This window comes from Schistocerca gregaria, chromosome 2, assembly GCF_023897955.1.
Source record: "Schistocerca gregaria isolate iqSchGreg1 chromosome 2, iqSchGreg1.2, whole genome shotgun sequence".
NCBI lineage: Eukaryota > Metazoa > Arthropoda > Insecta > Orthoptera > Acrididae > Schistocerca > Schistocerca gregaria.
The window spans coordinates 838,607,773-838,634,241 of NC_064921.1; the positions used below are offsets into that span (position 1 = coordinate 838,607,773).

At 38.9% G+C, this 26,469-nt stretch overlaps 1 protein-coding gene across 5 annotated transcripts in view; it reads right to left on the reverse strand.

Moving 5' to 3' along the window:
* The window catches only part of LOC126335192 (hydroxyacylglutathione hydrolase, mitochondrial), a 113,456-nt gene extending 89,289 nt beyond the window's left edge, over positions 1 to 24,167 (reverse strand). Inside the window, exon 1 of one of the 5 annotated variants that reach the window (XM_049998191.1) lies at positions 23,813 to 24,167. In XM_049998191.1, the coding sequence (XP_049854148.1) occupies positions 23,813 to 23,882 (70 nt within the window). In that variant the 5' untranslated portion in view covers positions 23,883 to 24,167. The other 4 variants (XM_049998195.1, XM_049998193.1, XM_049998192.1 and 1 more) reach the window with 4 other exon arrangements.
* Positions 24,168 to 26,469: the final 2,302 nt, after the last annotated feature.

The following is a 26,469-nucleotide window of genomic DNA, read 5'->3' on the forward strand; positions in this document are numbered from 1 at the left end:
GAGAGAGAGAGAGAGAGAGAGAGAGAGAGAGGGAGAGAGAGAGAGGGAGAGAGAGAGGAGTGATTGACTGGGGAGAGAGGGAGAGAGAGAGGAGTGATTGACTGGGGAGGGAGGGGGGAGAGAGTGATTGAGTGGGGAGGGAGGGGGGAGAGAGTGATTGAGTGGGGAGGGAGGGGGGAAAGAGAGTGAGTGAGTGGGGGAGGGAGGGGGGAAAGAGAGTGAGTGAGTGGGGGAGGGAGGGGGGAAAGAGAGTGAGTGAGTGGGGGAGGGAGGGGGAAAGAGAGTGAGTGAGTGGGGGAGGGAGGGGGGAAAGAGAGTGAGTGAGTGGGGGAGGGAGGGGGGAAAGAGAGTGAGTGAGTGGGGGAGGGAGGGGGGAAAGAGAGTGTGTGAGTGGGGGAGGGAGGGGGGAAAGAGAGTGTGTGAGTGGGGGAGGGAGGGGAGAAAGAGAGTGAGTGAGTGGTGGTGGGAGGGAGTGGGAGAGGGATGGGGCAAGGCCGGCTTTGTGAAGATATTCTGATAAGATGGTTCAACCGAGAAAATAAGCCTATCGATATGCAGAAATGATTTGGCAGGGTAGGCAGCAATCTGCAGTTGTTTGCTGCTGTTGCTCTAGTGTACAGTAAGGTGTTGAAGTATAGTGATTGCAGGAAGATACATGACGACGTAAGTGGGTGTGATGAATGGCAGCTAGCCCTGTTGTTGTTTGTTGTGTGCAGTTTGATGCAGCTCCCCATGCTACTCTATCCTGCGCAAGCTTCATCTCCCAGTAGCTACTGCAACCTACATCCATCTGAATCTGCTTAATGTATTCGTCTCTTGGTCTTGCTCTATTATTTTTAACCTCCACACTTCCCTCAAATACTAAATTGGTGATCCCTTGATGCCACAGAATGTGTCCTACCATCTGATCCCTTCTAGTGTAGTTACGCCACAAATTCCTCTTCTCTCCAATTTATTCAGCATCTCCTCATTAGTTACATGATCTACCCAACAAATCTTCAGCATTCTGCTCTAGCATCACATTTCAAAAGCTTCTATTCTCTTCTTGTCTAAACTATTTATTGTTCGTACATGGGTTCAATCCATACAAATACTTTCAGGAAAGACTTCCTGACTCTTAAGTCTATACTCAATGTCAACATATTTGTCTTCTTCAGAAATGCTTTCCTTGCCATTACTGTCTACATTTTATATCCTCTCTAGTTCAACGATCGTCTACTACTATAATTGTCTAATTTTCTAATCTAATTCCCTCTGTGTCACCTGATTTAATTCGACTACATTCCATTATCTTCATTTTTTCTTTCGTTGACGTTCATCTTGTATCCTCCTGTCAAGACACTGTCCATTCTGTTCAACTGCTCTTCCAGGTCCATTGCTGTCTCTGACAGAATTACAATGTTTTCGGTAAACCTCAAAGTTTTAATTTCTTCTCCACACATTTTAATTCCTACTCCAACTTTTCTTTTGTTTCTTTCATAGCTCGTTCAATACATAGATTGAATAACATTTGGGATAGGCTACACACCTGACTCACTCCCCAACTGCTGCATTTTCTATCATGCCCTTTAACTCTTATAACTGCCATCTGGTTTCTGTACAAATTGTAAATATCCTTTAAGTCCCTGTATCTGACCACTGCCACCTTCAGAATTTGAAAGAGAATATTCCAGTCAACATTGTCAAAAGCTTTCTCTAAGTCTACAGATTTTATGAATGTTGATTTGTCTTTCCTTAATCTATCCTCTAAGATAAATCATAGGGTCAGTATTGCCTCACTTGTTCCAACATTTCTACGGAATCCAAACTATCTTTCCTGAGGTCGGCTTCTACCAGTTTTTCCATTCGTCTGTAAGGAATTCATGTTAGTATTTTGCAGCCATGACTTATTAAACTAATAGTTCAGTAATTTCCACACCTATCAACACTTCCTTTCTTTGGGATTGGAATTATTATATTGTTCTTGAAGTCTGAGGGTATTATGCATGTCTCATACATCTTGCTCACCAGATGGTAAAGTTTTGTCAGGGCTGGCTCTCCGAAGGCTATCAGTAGTTCTAATGGAATGTTGTCTACTCCTGGGGCCTTTTATTGACTTAGGTCCTTCAGTGCTCTGTCAAATTCTTCACGCAGTATCGTATCTCTCATTTCATCTTGATCTATGTCCTCTTCCTTTTCCATAATATTGCCCTAAAGTACATCGCTCATGTATAGACCCTCTTTATCCTCCTTCCACCTTTCTGTTTTCCCTTCTTTCCTTAGAACTGGTTTTCCATCTGAGCTCTTGATACTCATACAAGAGGTTCTCTTTCTGCCAAAGGTCTCTCTAATTTTACTGTAGGCAGTATCTATCTTACCCCTAGTGATATATGCCTCTACATCCTTTTATTTCTCCTCTAGCATCCCTGCTTAGCCATTTTGCACTTCCTGTTGATCTCATTTTTGAGACGATTGTATACCTTTTTTCTGCTTCACTAACTGCATTTTTAGATTTTCTCCTGTCATCAATTAAATATCTCTTCTGTTACCCAAGGATATTTACTAGCCCTCATCTTTTTACCAACTTTTTTCAGTTTCTTCAGTTTTAATCTACAGTTTGTAACCAATAGAGCATCGTCAGAGTCCACACCTAATCCTGGAAATGTCTTACAATTTAAAACCAGGTTCCTAAATCTCTTGCTTACCATTATATATTATATCTGAAGTCTTCCAGCATCTCCAGGCCTGTTCCACGTATATAATGTTTTTTCATGATTCTTGAACCAAGTGTTGGCTATGATTAAGTTACGCTCTGTGCAGAATTCTACTACGTGGCTTTCTCTTTCATTCCTTACCCCCATTCCATATTCACCTACTACATTTCCTTCTCTTCCTTTTCCAACCATCGAATTCCAGTCACCTATGACTGTTAAACTTTCATCTCCCTTCATTATCTGAATAATTTCTTTTATCTTCTCCTACATTTCTTCTATCTCTTCATCATCTGTGGAGCTAGTCAGCGTATAAACTTGTACTACTGTGGTAGGCTTGGGCTTCATGTCTATCTTGGCTACAATAATGCATTCACTAAGCTGTTCATAGTAGCTTACCTGCACTCCCAATGTTTTATTCATTATTAAACCTACTCCTGCTTGACCCCTATTTGATTTTATATTTATAAGCCTGTAATCACATTGAGGAAATATTAGACACAGCACAAGCAGGGTTCAGAAAAGGTAAATCAGCAATCAACCAAATTTTTGCACCAAGACAAATATTTGATGAGAACTGGGAACACAATCAGGATACCTTTTGCCTGTTTATAGATTTCAACAAAGCATATGAAAGTATAGTAAGAGAGAAAATGTGGAGGATAATGGCAGAGTATGGGATACCTGAAAAGCTGATAAAGCTAACTAAAATATGTGTGATGGAATCACAGTATAGGACGAAATTACGGGGGAGGGGGTCTCAGAAACATTTGAAGTAAAAACAGTAGAGACAGGCAGATATTAATCACCAACCCTGTTCGATTTGGTTCTCAACAACACCCTGAGAAGAGTAACATGTGAAAGTGCAGGAGTCACCATAGGATAAAAGATAAATGTCCTGGCTTTTGCGAATGATATTGTGCTGATAGGAAAGAACATGGAAGACCTGGAGAAATTGCAGACTGTGCTAATGGAAGAAGCTAAGAAAGTAGGTCTAAGTATAAATGAAAGTAAAACAAAGTTCATGGTAGCAGGAAAAAGAGCTGATTTAGGACCAAACCACCTAAAAATTGGAAATCTAACAATAAAGAAGACAGACACATTCACATACCTCAGTGTCAACATCAACCAACAAAACCTTATAGAACAAGACATAGTAACAAGAATTAAAGCTGGGGGAAGATGTCTATGAGCTATGCACAACATCCTAAGATCGAAGTTAGGAAAGCAAAAATATAAATATATCACATCATCAAGCCAATAGTGTGCTATGCAAGTGAGACATGGACCGGTACAAAGAAAACAGAGAAAAAACTCATCACTTTTGAAAATAAAGTACTGAGAAAATTATATGGACCAGTGAAAGAAAACTAACAGTGGAGAACAAGGAAAATCAGAGAACTCAATTGTACACACTGCCTGACGTCGTAGCAAGTGTGAAAATTAAGAGACTAAAATGGTACGGACATGTGAGGAGGAGGAGGAGAGGGGGAGAACACGATAATAAAGGCTGTAATGGATGGAGAAGCTCAAGGAAAGACACCAGTAGGACGGCCAAGAATGAGATGGGAGGATAATACCATGGGAGAAATGCAGATACTGTGTCTGGGAGATGCAAATGCAGATGACAGAAAACTGTGGAAGGCTCGAGTGGGTGTGGCCAAGGACCAGCTGCGGTTTGGTGGCCAGTGTAAGTAAGTAAGTAAGTAAGTAAGTAAGTAATTACCTGACCAGAGGTCTTGTTCCTCCTGCGACTTAACTTCACTAATTCCCACTATAATTAACTTTAACCTATCCATTTCCCTTTTTAAATTTTCTAACCTACCGGCCTGGTTAAGGGATCTGACATTTCAGGCTCCGATCCTTAGTAGTCACCACCCCGAGATCCAAATGGGGGACTATTTTACCTCCAGAATATTTTATCCAGGAGGACGCTATCACCATTTAAACATATAGTAAAGCTGCATGCCCTTGGGAAAAATTAAGGCTGTAGTTTCCCCTTGCTTTCAGCTGTTCGCAGTACCAGCACAGCAAGGCCATTTTTGTTAATGTTACAAGGTCAGATCAGTCAATCATCCACACTGTTGCCCCTTTCCAGGAACCACGCATTTGTCTGGCCTCTCAACAGATACCCCTCTGTTATGGTTACACCTATGGTACGGTTATCTGTATCGCTGAGGCACACAAGCCTCCCCACCAATGGCAAGTGACATGGTTCATCGGGGGAGGCAGCTAAAGAGAGTGATGAGTGGGAAGATCAAACCTGTAATGTTCAGTTAAAGTATTATTAGTATCCTGCTACATGCAGGTCATTTAAATATCTGGGCATAACACTGCATAGCAATATGAGGTGGAAAGAGCATTTGAAAACTGGGGGAGGAAAGGCGATTGGTCATCTTCAGTTTACTGAGACAATTTTAGGAAAGAGTGGTTTACCAGTACAGAAGACCATATATAGGACACTGGTGCAACCTGTTCTTGAGTACTGTTCGAGTGTTTGCGATTTGTACCAGGTCAGACTGAAGGAAGATATCGAAGCAATTCTGAAGTGGGCTGCTAGATTTGTTACTGGTAGGTTCGAACAACACGTGTTACGGAGATGTTTCGGGAACTCAAATGGGAACCCCTGAACAGAGAACAACTCTACTGCCACCAACATACATTGCACAAAAGGACCATGAAGGTAAGATACGAGAAATCAAGGCTTATGCAGAGGCATACAGCAGTCTTTTTCCCCTTGCTCTGTTTGCGATTGGAATGGGAAAGGAAATAAAAAGTAGTTGCAGAGAGTACCCTCCACCCCGCACAATGTGGTGGTTTGCGGGGTGCCTATGTAGATGTCAGTGAATGTGGTAGTCAGAGTGATTACACTCCAAATGAACTGCTACTGGCACACAATACCTGAATGCCTTTGCATGAGGTGAATACCCTGTCCAAGTGAAGAATATGGTGAGTTGAGTGTTCAGGGTAGCTCAGGATGTGTATTGCACAGTTCAGCAGTAAATGGTGGCAACTGAGCAGTTTAGGAGGAATCAAAGCATCTTCCAGGAGGCTCAGCTTGAGGGATGATAGTTGCAACTCAGAACCAAGAATCAGGTACAGTAGCTGTAATGCTAATTTGGCCACTGATCCATAAAGCTGACTACCATAATCCAGTAAAGACAGAATGAGGACTTTGTAAACATAAAAGAGGGTGGATCAGTTCACATCCCATGAAGTACGACACACAGTGAAGTGCATAGTGTTTCAACTGGCACTTCTTTTTAAGCTGGCAAATATGTAGTAGCCAAGCCAACAGCATAGCAAATAATGGTCCTGAAATGCAGGATGACTCTTCCAGTATGAGCCATTCATATGAAAGTATATGATGTGGTTGAACAGTTCTATGTCAGCAGATGTGCATAGCATGTCTTGCCTGTCAGAAACTGGAAGCCATAGGTGAGGAACCAGGACCATGTTTTCCTTGTAGCAACCTAAAGCAGACACTCAGCAATACTAATGGCTGAAGAAAAGTAGTAAATACATGTCAACATATAGGATTGGTGACAATAGGCCCCACAGCCTCTGCTAGTTTGTTTATTACGCCGAGAAAAAGGTTCACACTCACTATGGATCACTGTAGTATTCCATTTTTCCACATACTGTATGATGGGCTGACTCAAATATGAAATAACTGAAGCTAAAGAAACTCATGGATAAAAATCTGGAAAGGACATCTGAAAGCTCTCTCATACAAGGTGGCAAGGATGCGGCAATGCTATCAGGTGTCGTATACCTTTCTAAGACAAAAAGACAGCAATGAGGTGTTGGAAAGTGGCAGTAGTCATCCTTATAGTGAGCTCCAGATGAATTAAGTGGTCAGCTGTGGACCAGACTAACGAAACACTTATAAGGAGTGATCAAAAGTATCCAGACACCCCCAAAAACATGTTTTTCATATTAGGTGCATTGTGCTGCCACCTATTGCCAGGTACTTCATATCAGTGACCACAGTAGTCATTAGACATCGTAAGAGAGCAGAATGGGCAGCTCACGGACTTCAAACATGGTCAGGTAATTGGGTGTCACTTGCGTCATATGTCTGTACACGAGATTTCCACACTCCTAAACATCCTCAAGTCCACTGTTTCCAATGTGATAGTGAAGTGGAAACACGAAGGGACACATGCAGCACAAAAGCGTACTGGCCAATCTTAATCTATTGACTGACAGAAACCGGGTGCTCACAAGCCACACATCATGCCGGTAAATGCTAAACTATGTCTCGCTTGGTGTAAGGAGTATAAACATTGGATGATTAAACTGTACAGAATGTGGCGATCCGATGGCAGGGTGCAAGTATGGTGAATGCCCAGTGAACGTCATCTACCAGCGTGTGTAGTGCCAACAGTAAAATTTGGAGGCAGTGGTGTTACGGTGTGGTCATGTTTTTCATGGAGGGGGCTTGCACCCCTTGTTGTTTTGCATGGCACTGTCATATCACAGGCCTACATTGTTGTTTTAGGCACCTTCTGCTTCTCACTGTTGAAGAGCAATTCAGGGATGGTGATTGCATCTTTCAACATGATCGAGCACCTGTTCATAATGCATGGCCTATGGTGAGGTGGTTACAAGACAATAACATCCCTGTAATGGACTGGCCTGCATAGAGTTCTGACCTGAATCTTATGGAACACCTTTGGGGTGTTTTGGACTGTCGGCTTCATGCCAGGCCTCACTGACCAACATCGATACCTTCCTCAGTGCAGCACTCCATGAAGAATGGGATGCCATTCCCAAGAAACCTTCCAGCAAATGACTGAGCGTATGCCTGTGACAATGCAAAATGTCATCAAGGCTAAGGATGGGCCAACACCATATTGAGTTCCAACATTACTAATGGAGAGCACCACAAACTTTTAAGTCATTTTCAGCCAGGCGTCCAGATACTTTTCATCACATAGTGTATGCCTCGTCTCAACAGATTAATTAGTGTAGTTACTGGTTCGCCATTCATTTGATCAACTTACACAGAACAATCTTGAGTCCGGTAAGTCTAAAGCCATTCATCTCATACCTGTTTTTACCTGTGTTCAGGACAGACAACCATGCTTTCCCTCCACTTGGTTTGGAACTCATGCTGACACCAGATATGGTTAAAGATTGCAGAAACATCGTATCAGTAAATCACAGATAGGTGGTGTACTATTTGACTGTGACTTCTAACAGGTCCCATTGTTGTTTTGTGGTCAAGAATCAGAGTGATGAGGATTTCCCATCCACTGTAAGAAGCTTTATGTAGTTCCAGCAATGCGTAGTAAATTACTGGATCTTATTCTCAACCCATATTTTGTACAGACAGAATGTGCAGGGATGATTTCTGGATGCAGATGCTCGAACAAAATTTGCTACAAAGAGTTCTGCAATAACTGTAGAGTTGGCATTAAAAGTACCATCTGAAAAGATACCAAGAATACTTCTTAGATGGCTGTAGATACAACACACCTTAGCCATCACATGTTACGAAGAGATAAGATTCCCCATGTAGTGACTTGTCTCCCCCAAATTCCTTCTGGTGTTTTACACGATAGTGTGTCATAACAAGAGAGCCTTCGAAAGGTAGTAAGGTTTTCCACTTAAGGGTGACATTCATGTTGTTTAACCACCTCATCCATTGTTTGCCTTTGCGATTTCCAATGTCCACTACAAGACTTGTTACCAATGAGTTGCTCCCAAGAAAAGGGAGGGTCATTAATTTTGCTGTTGTTAATGTTCTGGTAGTTATATCCTGTAGTATGTCAATATTCCCTTGTGTAGTAGGATCACTGAACACATGCCAATCAGCTTTCTTACGGGCCCATCACTATGCACGCTCAGTCAGGTACAGGTCCACAAGTACCAACGTGACACAGCTGATGTACTTCAGGGTCAACTCTTATTTTGGATATAGTTACAGAGATTATGTAGAACAAAAGCATATGTTTCTGAGAACCAAGTTTCCTGAAGGACAACGTATACTGCTGGGTAAAATGACAGCATCTGTCAGGGTTCTGATAGGTGGTGAAAATAACCATTGCAGTCGATGAGAGCTGCAGGTGTATCCAGGAGCAGTGGGAAAGAGGTGAGAAGATTGCTCACCTTTCAGCTTCTGCATGTACCACCTGTTGAGTGGGAACTACACTGACATGAATTGTTTTACTTTAGGGCCCAAAAAACAACTGAGGTCATACATGTCCATGTCAAAACTATAGAACACGAACACAGGGAGGAGTTACATGACTATATGTCAACCCCAATAGACAGAATAAGAGAAAGCTAAAAACAGGCATGTGGAAAAAGGGCTAAAAGAGACACCATACAGAAAGGGCGGTCCAAAACTAAAAATTAAATGGCCTCCACCATATTGCTTCAGCAGATAAAAAGTAAACTGCGGTCAACAGCCCGTGTATAATTTGCTAAAAGGCTGATAAATCAGGCAGCAAACCCATGCTGGAAAGTATATGGTTAACAAAAGGGCATTCCATCAGGAAGTGGGGACAGTTAAAATTGGGGCACAATGTGTACAAAATGGTGGGGTGACACCACTTAGCAAATGAGAATGGCTAAAAAGGCAGTGCCCAATACACAGCCGAGTTAAAGTAATCTCCCCCCAGCGGGAGGGCCGAGAGGAGGTCGTCCAATGTGCTAGGAGAGGCTTAATAAGCCAAGGCTTATTCCCGTAAAGGGAGGACCATTGGCGATGCTAAAGGGACACCACCTCCTGACAGAGGGCAACACAGAGATCATCTGGGGGAATATAGGTACTCATGGGCTGAGGTAAAAGGACTGGAGCCTTGGCAGCAGCATTAGCATCCTCATTTTCTGGCACACTGAAATGACCAGGAACCCACAGAAATATGACACTTTCTCCACCAACAGCGAGCAAGTGACAGCTTTCCTGGACCTGCTACACTAAGGGATGGGCAGTGTACAGTGCACATAGGCTTTGAAGGGCACTGAGTGAGTCTGAGCAGAGGACACAATTGGAAAGGCCGTGTCGCCGGATGTACACTGTGGCCTGATACAAGGTGAATAGCTTGGCTATAAATACTGAGGAGACGGAAGCCGAAATCAAAAGACACAAGTGCCAATGACAAAGGCACACCCGACCCCACGGTCAGTCTGAGAGCCATCAGTGAATACAAAGGTAATATCGTGAAGTTCCATGCGAAGGTCATGAAACTGAAGGCGATAGACCGAGGCCTCTTCAGAAAGCCAAGTTGGTGAAGGTTTACAGCCACCGAGAAAGATGCAGGTAGTGTGAAGTAAAGCCCCCGTAGCAAGTGGTGAAAGCAGACTCCAGGACATAACAGAGAAGAGGGACGAGCCCCATACTGACAATCAAAGGAATCATCAAAGTTGGAGGCAGAGGAGGGGTGGCCAAGCATGGCAGGCAAATGGCATGCATCCTGCTGAGGCGAAAGTCACAGCAGTAGGACAGTGGTAGTTCAGCAGCTTCAGCATACAGACTCAACCTTCTGCTGGGGGTTACCTGTTAAGTAGGATTCTTTCCTGACTGGAGGAGAGGAACTGAAGTGCCGGATGCAGGTCCAGCAAAAACTGCATCTGCATTGTGAACCGGTGTAAGCTGTTCTCATTCCCCGTCACTCACTTTGCACATGACATGGAAGGACATGATTGACAACTGTCTTACTCACCATAACATGAACAAAATCTTGCTGAGTGTAGTCAACAGGAAAGTGCCATGTCAGGCAGTTAAGGAAGGAAGGAAGACAGGGTTTGATGTACATTTAACATTGATGTCATTGGAGATTCCTTTCAAAGGAACCATCCAGGCATTTACCTGAAGCGATTTACGGAAAGCACAGAAAACTTAAGTCTGGATGGCCAGATGTGGGTTTGAACCATTGGCCTCTCAAATGCAAGTCCGGTGCGCCAACCATAGTGCCACCTCGTTCGGTTGCTGTATGCCTGAGATTCACCTAGTATTACCACAGTGATTGAGTATGATTATGTATAAGGAAGATTAAAGTGATAATTCACTAAGGAATGTTACTGAAGATCATTGATTTCATTATGGAACTATAAATTTGTGGGCAGCTGATGAAATAATACTTGCATTGTCTGCAGATAAAAGCACACTGACAATGACATTTATTTTGTACAGAACCAAAGAAAGGATTTATAATGAAGAATGTGACAACTGATTACTGTCAGCTCAGTTTATAATTAACAATAAACTTCAATCTAGCTACACAGTAGGCCCTCTTAACTAGTTCAAGCAAATTATCCAATACGAGTCATTACAGCTGACAACTGAACTGCACTGACCAGAAAGAAGAAAGAAGCACAAGGTGTGGTGATAAGGGTAGCACACTAGACATGCACATACTGCAGATTCGCAGTCTATGTGCAAGTGAACGTGAGTGCGTGACATCTGTATTCAGCTGTATCATTAGGAGAGGAATAAGATCATCTTTGGCAACTTCCACCAAGCTGTATGAAGTTTATTCACTGTCTCTCTTGCACACCACAGCTGCATGCAGACTACTCTACCTGCAGGACTCTACCCAAGAATGAAGGTGATCTTGTCTCATAATAAACCAAATTATTCAGATGGCCACCAGTGTCCAACATTGGCAGAGATGTGGATATGTTAATCCTTTCTATAGATGAGGGCCAATTCATCATGCTTGCAAAGTTTGCTGTCATTCAAACTTTATCCAGGCATTCTTTTTTTTTCATTTTTTCCCTGCTACAAACATGAATAACAGGGTTGGGCTGTTTGTGGGAAGAGACGAGATAGCAAGGTCACTGGTCTCAATGGATTAAAGGAAGTCAGCTGTGCTCTTTCAAACGAACCATCCTGGCATTTGCCTGGAGCGATTTAGGGAAATCACGGAAAATCTAAATCAGGATGGCCGGACACGGGATTAAACCGTCATCCTCCCGAATGCGAGTCCAGTTTGCTAGCCACTGCGCCACCTGGCTCGGTCATTAATAACAGTCAAGGGTTTTGTACTCTTGTATCTTTCCTTCTGTCCTCCTTGAAAATGAGACTGTTCTAACACCAACAGGAATGTTGCTCTCCGCAGTTGATACATATTGGCAGTGGGTTGTATGGAATGTTCTCACCCAGCATCTGTTGACAGTCTTCACAGAAGCCCCAAGAACAACACACAAATATTTAAACCTTTACTTTGATCTTTTCAGGCAATACACTGCCTTTGAAAGCCAAAATAAAAAGTGGTGGGAATATTACTGAGTTTCTGAAAGATGAAAAATGCCGATGACTGAGTAGAAGTCACCATTTTAGTCAGGACTGAGGCACTACGCAACTTGCTTATTGATATTAATTCCCTGAATTTTTGCTGTTTTCTGCTAAAAAAGGGCTTAACATCAGGTCGGGTAAAAATCAAGTATTGAGGGCATTTCTCACCCCATAGTACAATGGCGTCTTCTGTGATAACCATTGCACATGCTCCCCATGCCCCATAGTTAAAAGGAACATACTCCTTGGCACGCACGCATGCAATGTTTTCAGCTCTGGTGCCAATAATGCATTCCCTGCATTGTAAGGGGGGCTATGACTGTGTAAGGAAACATAATATCCCCTCTCCCTCCCTGTGGACTGGCTACTACATTAGGTTTTGGGCACCTAATTCAATCCAATAACGTAAAAAGTGCTTAGGACAGGATTGCACAGCACATGGAACATGTGTCATGTTAGGTGACCTTCCTTGCACTACTCTAAAAGTTTGAAAGTGTGGAGATCAAAACTGGAAAAGAGGATCAAACATGAGTGAGGGAAGTAAGTCTGGGAGAACAGATGGAAGTCAGAGTGAAAAGGTAGTCAGAAAGTAGGATGGCAAAACAGAAAACACAAGATAACTACAATGACTTGGGAATTGTATGCTTGTGAAGCATGTACTATCAAAACAAATGTGAGATACTGGGAAGGGGTTGGTGTTTAGGTAACTGACAACATCATGAAACAGTCATCTGATAACTAAGTCAATTTGAAACTTAATGTGTTCAGACTCTTCCATGTGTCCAATTTAAAACTTCTTCCATCTTAAACTAAATAGTTACTTTTTGATCATGCATATGTAAGTCAATAAACGTCCCCCTTTAATTTCTCCCCAAAGCATACTCATCATAAATTAATTGTTCCCACCTATATATTTTCAAAGGAAGATGATCTCATTTAGAATAAAAGTCTGCAGGATCTAATGAAAAAATGGCTATCTGACACTGTGCAGAAAGGGAAAAAACTGCAGCATATGTTGCCTCACAAAATAAAATTTATTAAAAAATTATCTGGTATCATACTTGCTGCAAAGAGAGAGGAGAAACAGAGTTTGTGGAGTGGAAGGTGTGGAGTAGTGGTAGTGGTGGCAGCAGCATTGTTGGGGATGGGGATAAAAGCAGTGATAAGATATAGATGTAGAGGGATGGGTTGACAGACATAGTAAAACCTTGGACTGAATCATCTAATGCAAACATATTTGAAGATAATTTGGCCTAGATTTTCCTGGTATCCAGATTCATTCAATTGGTTATCTTTCAAAAACATATTCACATTTTCATCTTTTAGACTTGTAGTAAACCTAAATTACAGAATCTTCTACAACATCTGTATTTACTTTCACATATAACATTTATCTGTTAACATTTGTTTTTATCACAGCTGTCTTGATGCATACGAGACTGTCACATGCACACTTCAAATCCACAAACAGCAGTGCTTGGATATTATTAACTGACTGTTTTCCACCACAAGAAATCTTCTCTCCCTACAGTTTTATCTTTCCTGCTGACGGTTTAATTGTATAAATACACCACTGGTAGACGGTCCTGGTGGTCTAGCTGTAAAGCAGGTGACAGGAAATTGAGTGGAAACTGGGATTGGATCCTGGCTGGACAACAGAAATTTTCAGTCTGCCTTTAATCTAACCTTTACCTCTCAGTGATGTGAGGAGTCACCAGGAATGACACATGGTTTCAATTCCACGTTAAACGGGAGATCTCTTTTCCGCAGTTGGGTGAAGAGTCATTCCATGTCAAATCAACACACCCATTTTAACTCACCCTCTTAGATTTTGCTGAAAGTTGGTATACTTATAGTGGGCACTGAGACTAAGAAAAATACCAAATTTCAATTTTTTATCTCAAACCATTCCTGAAATACGGCTATGTAAACTTTTCAAAAACCAGCCAAAAATGTGTGAACGGACTTTTTTTTAAATTGTCCTAGGAGCTGTCCTAATTGAGCAAGGGAACTGGGAAATGTGTCATTTTGCAGCATTTTTCATGCTCTTTCCAGTGATAGACAAAAAACATAGCTTCTAATTAATAACCTTCTTCAAAATGGTAATTAATATTTCAATTTAATTTTTTTACAGAAAGTGCATAATTAAAAATTTTCGAAATATTTCCATAACTACTTCATACTTTTGTAAATCACATGACAAAATATAAATCTGGGATGATGATGGGTTCATTGTTAAAAAAAAAATTATTCCAGACTCTTGTTTTTCACCAATGGCCCTAGTTTTACCAAATTTACCTTTAACAAACAAGAATTTCTTTAAAATATACTGAAAGGTAAGTAAAAAAAAGTATTAGAAATATCAAAACATCACTTTATTAAACCAAAACTAATCAGCATATTTTATAATTAAACTGATTGCTTATTTTAATTTCATACAACTTCACTAACAGTATATTAACCAATATAACAAAAACAAGAAATTGAGCATTTAACTACAAACTGAAATAAAGTATGAACAAGTACAAGTATTTACAGAACAGTTCTGGTCCATGATGTTTGGAATGGAACTATTAAACAAATGAAATATGTAATGCTTGTTTTTAAGTAACAAGTATCTGCACATAGCTAAATTTAACACAATAGATACTAACAATAATTTTGAAACAACTTTCTATAAAATATACATTAACACTAACCTGAGGCAAAAATTAAGTTTTGAGTTGAAAGCAGTTTCCCAATAAATTGTCTTGGAACTTCAAATATTACATTTTAATAAAGCTGACTGGTTTTGGTTTACATCACTTTCATTAGAATGTATGTTCTCCCTGTCGGAGTAAATGGATTCACTTTTGTGAGAACATCCACAACTGACACCCACCAGCTATCTGCATGTGCAGGGTAAGAGAATGACTTAGCTGGTCTGCATGGATGAAGAAAGGTTATTTTCACTTCATCAAGTTCTTCGTTTTTTTTTTTTTTTTTTTTTTTTTTTTTCCTAAAATGTACCCAAGCCACCAGTTCCTGCCATATACAGTGGTGACAAAGCCTGATACATCTTGTAACTTCAGTTTGTCTGGTAATTTAGTTACTTCCCCGTCCCATCTCTGCATATCACCTGAGAAGTATTTGACTATTAATTTTGATGTAGTGTTGGGAATGAAAGCGTGAAATTGCTGTGTACCTTTGGTTGTCAATGCCTCTTCAAGTCGGCTTTTTAAGAATATTTCAGAAGCAGCACAGTCTTCTTGAGTGGAATATGCAAAACCAACATTTTAGATATTATCTACTGCCCCCTCAAATAGATCTTGTGGGGTTTGGATCTGATTTTGGTACGGCCTTTGCAAACTTGCACGAAGTGCCAGTCTCTTTACTGAACCACCTACTCCATCACAAGGCCCTTTCCCACGTGCTGTGGCTGAAAAGTGCCACTCAGCTTTTATGTTGAAGTCTTCCTCATGAAGGCAAAGGTTCAGGAAGTTTTTCTTATTTTTATACTGAGCGGCAGAACCGTCAGAATAATAGTATATCTTTTTGGAATCTTTTGAAATTTATTTGTTAGATATGAAATTAGTTTCTTTTGAAAGGTGTAAACTGCAGTTGTATTGTGCTCCAGGCAATCAGAAACAATGAAAAAGCTCATATGCTCAATTTTGTCTTCCTGTTTGTAATATATAACAAAAGGATGAATGGTAATCTGTTGCCTTGTCCAGTGCAAACTCTGAGCTTCATCCTCTAGAACTATACTATAATTTTCTGAAAAATCACATATGACAACAAATTCAGATTCCATAAGGTTTTCTCTTGTGGAGTTAAGGAATGTTCGTTGATGCTTGGCAATGAAGTCATGCCGAATGAAAGTCAACATCTTACTACAAAGTAAATCTATGAATTCTTCAGAAGTTTTCTGAACAATTTCCACATTACATCGGTCAAGTGACATCCACTGTCGGAACTGAACTTTCTCAATTAAGTTTTCATGGAAATAGTCTTAAAATTTTACGTATGACAGTTTCTCCTGGGCAGTATTCAAAGTTTCCCATGTTGCAATCAACTGATGATGGGTTACAAACCACTGTTCAAACTAGGGCTGTTAGTGAAAAACAAGAGTCTGGAATATTTTTTTTAACAATAAACCTATTATCATCCCAAATTTATATTTTGCCATGTGATTTACAAAAGTATGAAGTTGTTACGGAAATATTTTGAAAATTTTCAATTATGTACTTTTTGTAAACAAATGAAATCGAAATTTTAATTACCATTTTGATAAATGTTATTAAAATGAAGCTATGTTTTTGTCTATCACTGGAAAGAGCATGAAAAATGCTGCAAAATGACACCTTTCCGAGTTCTCTAGCTCAATTAGGGCAGCTCCTAGTGCAATTTAAAAAAAGTCCGTTCACACTTTTTGGCCAGTTTTTGAAAAGTTTACATGACTATATTTCAGGAATGGTTTGAGGTAAAAAATTGAAATTTGGTATTTTTATTAGTTTCAGCACCCACTATAAGTATACCAACTTTCAGAAAAATCTAGGAGGGTGAGGTAAAAGTTTTATTTGAACTGTATTGATTTGACATGGAATGACTCAGGTTGAAGTCGATTAGGGACATGCAATCACTAAGGTGGCATCCAATTGAAACACTTGCACCCTGCTACCGAGCCACATGTCATACATGTCATTATTATTACTATTAGTCTCATTACTGCCTTTATGTCTATTACCCAACCATAATGATTCACAAGTCTCTTATCTTTGGCTCTGATCACTATGGGACTTAACATCTATGGTTGTCAGTGCCCTAGAACTTAGAACTACTTAAACCTAACTAATCTAAGGACATCACACAACACCCAGTCATCACGAGGCAGAGAAAATCCCTGACCCCACCGGGAATCGAACCCGGGCGCGGGTCTGTTATCTTCATCAAGGTCTACAACTAACTATATCAAAAGAAGAATTTGGAAATCTATAAGATTATAAGGAGACATAATTGGCTGGCCAGTACTTACCTTCAGATTTAGAGACAGACGGTACCTCAACGTCCTCATCAGCCATAAAGAAAATGAGTGTCTCCGCCACAGTGATACCAGGAACCCATCCAAATGGATGGATATCTGCATGTTAACAGCTCTAACTATCCATCAACAAACATTCTGTTCTGAGGACCTTGATGAAACAAGTGGAAGATGGAAACCTGCCAAAGGAACTGAGCCACTTACAGAAAATATTCAAGGAAAAGTGCTACATCAGCCGCCAGATTTTACAAGGTATCTTTCCGAAAACACGTAAGCAGAAGGACCCGAGGACGACTCTAAGAAACTTGTGTTTTTGCCATTCTGTGGCTCAGTAACAGGAAAGTTTAGCCAGTTACTAAATAGGCATAAAATCATTTAAGTTTTTAGGGCTCCAGCAAAAATCTGGCTACTTGTGAGACTTGTGAAAGACAATATAGGTCTCAGAATACCCTGTACATCTGGACAGTTTTACGTCGAACAGACTGTGTGCACTGTCGAACAGTGCAGTGTAGAACACTGGAATGCTCTAGTTGTTGGTACCCTGAGAAATCAGCAGTAACAGGGAATGCTCTAGAAAATGGGCATCACATTGCATTCAATGAGTCATCTGCTACTGGGATGATGTAATAAAAGAAGCAATTGAGATAAAAATTTGAGACAACACCCTCAATAAAGATGGCAGCCTGCAGTTAAACACAGGCTGAGACACAGCCATTCAAAGTTTAGTTCTCATGTGTCCTTGAGCCTCTGAATATGTAGACAATTATCTACGTACTCTGTAGACCTCTGGAGAGTGTTGCAGTTGTAAATCTCCGACCAGAACTACTCGCTGCCAGTTATTCCAATTTCCGACTGCAGACCACTCTGTTTACAAAACTTTAAGTTTGTTAGAAACTCAATCACTGGAGACATGGGAGGAGACTCAGTCACTGCGTTGATTTGTCAGTGCAAAATAATGTTATTTTTTTATGAAAAGATTTTAAATTTAATATATAGAAGAGTAACTGGTAAGGTCCTGAAAATCTACTGTGAACTAAAACACTTACAAGCAAATTTGAGTTTCAATTCATCCTTGATGATTTTGCTGTTCATGGATGATTCTATAGTAATCATTGTACCACTGGGCAAACACTAATGATGTGGAGCTAACTGCCCAACATACTATAAACAATGCTGCCTCTAGGCTTTACTTGTTACTGGATGCTCTTGGTCTCGGAATAAAGATGTAGGTGTTTAAAAAACCATTCCTTACACATATATTACCTGACCTACCAGTAGCTGAAAATTTTGATTTTATGTAAGCTGCACAGTATAACTGTATGATGTGAAGTGTCTTCATAAATCTTGTTCTCTTGTACCTTAAGTGTAAAGAAGTGCTACCTTTTCACCATTTTGAAGTCCATTAATTTTGTAAACTGTATCAAGGCTACCAATGAAATGCTGGGTAATATACTGTAGACATGTAGGTGTGGTTGAGAGTTGTGCTGTGAAGGTCAATTAAAATAAAAAAAATTGGAGCATTTATTGGCGAGGACCTTTGAATATATCTTCTTATGGTAGGCATTATACAAATCACTTACTTGACACAGAAAACAGTATTGAGAGAAGATGAACCACAACATTATGGAAAACCAGTTGTATTTGTGGAGTTGTTGGTAGATATTAAACCTTGTAGAAGTAAACCTTAATCAGATAATGATAAAAATAAATTGCATACATAAGTCTGCAATCACGTTTACACATTTTATCCCAATTTCCACCGTGGTTTCATTTGATTCTAGTTACATAACATGTTTTGCCATACAGCCATCACCACATACAAACAGAAGCAGTAGTCAAAGTATGGTCTAGAGTCAAACACTAGTTTGTGACATAGATGGTACGGTATCTGCTGAAGATATGCAGTGAATAGAGTTCTCAACAGCTGTATTAAAAAAATACTTCTGTAACTGAAACTAAATATACTGAGTGTTTCACTCCAGGAGGCAAAAGCTAACAAAAGACTTCTCAAAAAGAAAATATTAATTGCTACATAATGGCACATTGTTCAGTTTCACAATATGGTTCAAAGGTCTGTAGTTCAATCTCTGTCAGTCCCATGGTTTTTTCTGTCTGTTGTTGCTTCTTTCACTTTTGGAAATAAGTTGTGTAAGTGAAAAATATCTGGATGCACCATAGTTCACAGTCCACCTAAAGCTGTAGGTCCCTCTGTAGCTGGCAGGGAAATTTACACTCATTAGCCTGCGAACGACAACATAAAACCATCTTCAAAACAACCATGACTAGTGATGCACGGTGGTGTTTTTTTAATAACCTGTGATGAAGCAAGCTGGGATCTCTTCACTTCCTCTGGTTTTGGCATCCGCCTCCTTAAATTCATTTTTGCCTCATTACCATTAACATGCATGAATATAATCTGCATTTCCATAAGAGAGAATGAGTTTGGCCCTCTGTTTTAAGGAATATAGCACCAGGTCTAATTTTGTGCTTAGTTTTGTCTATGTAATTAATTTCCTAATTAATTTTGACCATTCCTAGTTATACGTTTGTTATAGGGTGAAATCAATAATTGTTTCAAGACTTATATTCTGTTGTAAACTTATAAACAAATATAAATTCTTTAATAATTATAAACATTTGGAAGAAGAACTACTAGGATTCTTAAAGTATTTATTTGGCTCTATTAAAAAACATATTAGCAAAGCCAGCCCTTACTTAATTTTAAAATAATTACCAGATTTGTCAAAAGGATTGCTTGTATAAATATACCTGTTGATTTCATTATGTAAACAAATAATTCGGCCTAACCTTTGTGATAGAAGGAAATATTAAAAGGAGGATTTTTTCGGTGTATTCAATTAATTGAATGAGTTATGTTTTAATTGTAATTTCTGTAACTTAAGAATCGAACAATGTATAGTTCGAGAGCCTATTAAAGTGAGGGTAAATGAAGGACAGATTTTCGGTACCAAGACAGTCAGCCCACGGCCAATTTTCAGACGGGGATTTGTGCTGGCCATATAATTGTGTAATATCAGGGTTTGTTAACAGTGAAAGTGATGAACTGTGAAACGCCATCATACAACTGTCGATTACATCATTTACCGTAGTCAGTGTTTAACTTCAACATCCCCAATTTTTCAGCCAGTATAACAATACAGTACGTTGACACCGAGGACTGTCACAAACTGACTCCAGAAAAAAAGCCACTGACACAGACTACTCTTGTAGTATTACAATACCAAACGTATTGGAAAATGGATATGAATATATCCAGTGACATAAGTTTCCAACACAATCACGGATTAGGAACAAGTGAATCCGCAATCCAAACAGACCTCAACTAAATTCTAATGCTCACTAGTTTGTTTTTAGAAAATTGATGCTTTTTCATAATGATACTGACTTCAGAAACTTATGACTCTTTCTTTTTGCTTTTCTCGATTGTGACAGCACGATTTTATATAACTAGATCTGCAGATGACAAGTTTGAACTATTCTGCGATGAGATAAAAGATGATGGAAATTTAATTTTTGTGGAGAACAGGAATTCAATTGTAGAAAAAGGGAGAGAAGGAAGAATATTAGGAGAGCAAGAAGTGGGGGAAAGGAAAGGCAGATGAAATTACCTAGTACACATTTGCATGGAGCATAATTTAATAATTGCTAAAATTTGCTTTAGGAAGGTGGTTGTAAATGCGAGAGAAATCAGGAGGCACCAAAAGGCAACAGCTAGGCCTAGATTATATAATGGTAAGGCAGAAAAATTGTAACCTGATTTTAAAGCATAAACATTTAAGGTTACAGGTGTCAGCTGATAATTTACTGGTTATGAGCTACCTGTTACCAAATGAAGAGCTATTGATTGAAAGAGAGAAAAATTTATGGCACAATTTGACTGGAGGGAGGGAGGGAGCGAATCTACACAATCTGTTGACCATTTGAACTGGGCTACTGTGCTCCTGAATGTAGGTCCAACATCACCTCACTTTGTAGTGTCCTGTAACAGGCGTGATACCACTCTGACAATAAAGCAGAACTTGAGGAAAATATAACATTTAAAACATAGATCTAATGTTAAAGCTCCTGGAGGGCTCATTGGTAACATCTTTAACTGGAAATGATATGCCACAGACTACATTATGTGTTTCATGTTCATATCAAAACAACTGCAAGTTTTGTGTTGAATAATAAACTTAGTAATTTACTTTGCATATACTCAATTTTTATTATGTGACATTATTGTTTTGTTGTCACAATATGGTTAGATTAAACATTCCTGATCACAAAATGTGCATTTGGGAATACATATGCACTGAACAGACCTCAGTTACCTGTAATTAACTGTTTAAGCCTGTGAACACCTGTTCGTACATGATGGGTTCTTCTTACCTCCACCTCCTCCACCCAACGTCTGGTACAAATATGTATTGGAGCACCCTTGCATTTTTCAGTAAGGCGTGCATGTAAACAGTAGGCTTCACTAACGGTCAATTTTCTATCACATTCCGTTTTCTGTTTTCATGTGTTAGCTTCATCAACTCACAACCAAATTGTCAACTTCCAACCTAATCTAGACCTTTGGCTACACTACAGATGAATCTGTCACCACAACCAAGTTTTCAGGGGAGGTTCAATATGTAACTTTAGCCCAACTTTTGACAATCCAATCTCATATCTTTCCTGAAGAAGGAATGCGTGCTTGCTACAGCTAGAAGCATTATTTATACTTTAGGTGCTTCATGAAAGACTACTGAGAGTTGCACCTCATTGAAAGTAAGTACTGGACAAATCTCTATGGGTATCCACCACACATTTACTCATTCATGAACCTTATTATCAATTGTTCAGAATCTGAAAACAATGACAGCAATCCTAAACAGAACCCCAAGAATAAAAATTACTTCTACTGCCAAGTTCTTAAGTGTCCTGCACAGAAAGGGGCTAATATGCAGTGATAAAAATATCCAACTACTTTTCTAGAGAGAGAGAGAGAGAGAGAGAGAGAGAGAGAGAGAGAGAGAGAGAGTTATTACTTCTAGCAGCTACTCATAAATCTTCTTTTAAACTTTCCAATCCATCTTCCTGGGACAAAAATATGAACATCTTTAATACTGGAAGTACATACAATTCACACTACCTGATATGACACATTCATTGGAAAATGTGAAGGGTCTAAGATATTTTTTTTACATTATTCTTAAGTATTAAAATGGCTACTACTACTCAACTGCAAAAACAAATTTTCAGTTCCATAGAGTCTTACTGTTCTTTTGGGCTTAGTGCACTTTGACAACAATTTGTGTTTCGCAATACTGAGTATGGGACTAAAGAGTTACAGAAATAATTACAATAATAAGAGCCTAACATGGAATCAATTAAGGAACACAATGTGCTTATTACACTTCCACCAGTTATTTGGAATCCAGGAAAACAACATTATTCACTTTTATAATATAACTATTCAAAACCCATATAAGCATTGGACATAATAAAGTGAGACTTTCAAAGGCAAAAGCAAGTGTAGAACAGCAGTACCTACAGTTATGTATGTAATTACAAATATCCCACACCAATAATATTAGAATAAGATTTAATTAAACTAAGAATTCAGCCAACAAAACATGTAACTTGTTTTGTTAATGCATTATGAATGAAAACAGCTGGCCAATTTATCGTAAGCAGCTCATATGATATTCGATACGTTGGGAACCAATTTTAATATATATTTAGTGTGGATAGAAACAAATTACAGCCATCGTGACGTTGTTAAAATGAGTAAAAACAATTCTGAGAATTGAGTCTCCCCACGCAGAAATTCACTGCTCTCCAATAGATGTTGATCATGTGTTTAAAGGAACTAAGCTATTGGGTCATCAGTCTCGCTCGACAGTACAACAACTGAAGAAATAGTCTACATGTTTTGACCGTCACACACAAGAAAATGATACCCCACAGTTTTCTGTAGCGCAATCTTGTATCAACAGTCTACCTATTTCTGTTGAACCAGATGCAAAAGCAATTTGAGATTGATCTCAGCACAGCGTGTAACTTCATTCAACGAAATTATTTAATGTCAATTGTATCCCATACATTAAAACTGTTTACATCCAGTTATAAATAATTCTTGTATTTAATCGTTGTTCATCATTTAATTAGCTGAATTAATCTGCTTGTGACACACCATAAAAAACATTTCATCGTCTATAAATTTAATATTGTTGATATGTAAATTCATACCAAGATAATTTTGCCCTTACATTTTTTGATGAAATGACTACTTGCAAACTGAACGTATTTTTGCATTGAAAGTCAATATTCAAAAGCGAGTATCTGTACGAATTACGAATGGGTACTTTAAACATTACCACCTCGATCGAACGATGTAGGCCCCTAATTCACTTCACATCTAGTAGCACCTCCAATTACAGAGCATGAAAGATCTGTACGAAGACTGATTTTTTTGTCATAACAGAAGAATGTCACTACGAAACAGACTTAGACCACTGCACGGAACGGAAATTATATACAAATTATAATTTACATAAAAGCACATTACGTGAAAGTCCTAACGCAGGTAGTCCAATTTTAATAACGTTCTTCAACGCGAACATATCCTGTTTCGAAACTAACTCGGTGAGCAATGAAAATTATCTAGCTTACACAAGTAATCCGTTGCGAGATAATCCTTGATAGCAGAAAATCAGTAATCAGAAAGCACTCCTTCAATCAAATAACTATTAGTCGCAATCAATCAATAATACCGTCGTATCCTCAAGCCAGTCAGTACGACAGTAGTCGGCACCAAGTCGTACCAACTATGGTACCTTAGCTTTAAGGAATTTGACCCACCTTTAAAATAAGCTGCCGTAAGATTTGTAACAACTCCTGTTGGCAAGAACCGTACAATGTTATTGAACATTGCTCCACGAACGCAAAAAGGTGGGAGACACTTTTGCAAACATGAACTGCGAACAACTATTAGAAAAATGACCACAGGACATAAATTTCATAAACCATTACCGCCGTGATAACAGGTGTAAACATTCAAGATTGCAACAACGCTCCTACGAAACACGCAAGCACGCTAAACTGCTTGCAGGGTCACTTTCTTCTTCGCTGTTTTCATAACCTTGAATGTCTAATGTGAAATTTCATTCTGACTCATGAAAGTTCGCGCTCGTCTACGCAAAGCACACACATCATTCGGTAACATTTTGTTCGAGATCTGAACAGTTTAGTCGTTAGAACAAAACAGATGTATGTTGAACGAAAACGAAACTCTGTTCAGATTGTGCAGATATAGCTGACGTTAAGCTACTTTCATACAGGCAAAAAAATCGGAAGTAGTAGGAATGGAAATAAATTCGTTAGACAAAGCAAGTTGACGGTTTACGATGAAAAGATACAACGTGAATGATTCATGTCTCAGCATGGAAAGCAATATATCAAAATCGATTTGGCAGGTTATAAACAACAGCATACGGAAATGTAAAACTAAAACCCATAACTTCAGACGAGAGAGTAAAGTGACAGAAGATGCTCAACAGATTGCCAATACATTTAATAAATATTATGTTGTCATAGTAACAATCCCAATTTAAAGTATGTGCAACACTAAAAACTTAAAAATGTCATCTAGTGAAAAGATACTGTATCTGTACCCAGCAACAGAAACTGAAGTGAGAAATATTATTAATAAATTAAAAAACAAAACAGCTGGTGGTACTGACAGAATTCCAGGCACGGTGATCAAACTTAGTTCCACCAGTTTAGATACTGAGCTATCTAACATTATTTAATGTTTCTTTCAGAACAGGGATGTTTCTGTCAAAGCTAAAGTTGTCCATAATAAAGCCATTCTTCAAAAAGGGTAGTGCAGCTGAAATAAATAATTGCAGATTAGTGTCATTATTGACTGGTTTCTCTAAGGTAAGTGAGGAGTAATGTACGACTTCATTAATAAAATAAAATATTGACTAATGCTCAAAATGGGTTTAGAAAAGAACAGACCAACAGAAACAGCAGTCTCAGTTCATGAAAATAGCCCAGAATGTCTTGTAAATGAATGAATCAAGCTGTGGGATATTCTTAGATTAAATATTTGATATAATCAGCAATGACTTACTGCTTATGGAACTAGGTAGTTATGGGGTCCAGGGATTGGCCTTCAAATTGTTCAAGTCTTATTCATCTGATAGACAACAGAGAATCATGAAGGCAAATTACAACAAAACTAGCTATGGAGTGTCCCAGGTTTCCATGTTAGGCCCTTATTCCTGGTATACATAAATGATTTACCAAACCGTCCACACATACAGTGATGTTCGCCAACAATGCAAGCATTTTTATAAAAGGATGCACTGATTATGACCTACAATACAATGTCTTTAAGGTAGTAAATGAGGCAGGAAAACAGCTTTAAGGATAAGGCTTTAGTCATAAATACAAAAATATGTATGGATGAATTTTTGCAATATTAGACAACAGTTAGTAGCACAAAAACTGAGTTAGGGAACTACAGTATTGCACACATTTCATACACCGGATTTCTAGACGTGTAGGTGAATGAGCACCTGAGAAGGGAGAAGCATATAGAAATTTCGAATGAAAAACTAAGTAAATGCTGTTATGTACTAAGAATGCTTCAGGACTGTTGCAGTATTGAATCATTGATGTGTGACTTTTATGCTTATATCAACAGCTTGCTTAGATATGGTGTGATCTGGGGAACACAGGTATGGCAGAAAAAACTTTCAAACAAACAGCTATTGGAGTAATATAGGGAGTTCCCTGGAGAGGATAATATAAGGAATTCCCTGAAGAGGTCAATGAAGGGAAATATTTAAAATGTTTAAAATAATTACACTACCCATATGTGTGCTATATGAAAAATCATCCAGAGTTTTCGGCATTGAACAATCAGGTTCATAACTACAAACAAGAAACAAAAATGATTTTCACACACACACTCACAAAAAGGCCCATCACCAAAAATGTATACATTATCAGTGCAAAATACTTTTTAGTGCATTGCCCACTATAGTAAAGGAAATTAAAGAATTTCATAAATTCAAAGTAGAGCTAAAACAATTCTTAATAATATATACCTTTTATAATGCTGAAGAGTATTCAAATATGAAAAAGTAAAATTATTTACATTTACTGATGCAAGAAGATTGTATTGACAGCTAAGCTAGTAGCTTACTTACTTACAACTTAAAAATAATAAATTTTACTCTAGCTAGTCCTGACTGTGAACTGACTACATCCATACAATGTATATGGTTAATGGGTGAATAAAGAGACTGAACTGAATTCGCTGAAACAAACCTTAACTGAACATACTCAATATTTTCTTAAATTTACTTCCATCACACATGAGCTTATGTGTTCCACTAGTAGTTTGGTAGATCTCACGTAATTAATTTCCGTACATTGTGTTGCCAGGATGGAAAATGGAAAAGAATTTGTGGATCAGCTATACAGAAACCAAGTAGCCTAAACTA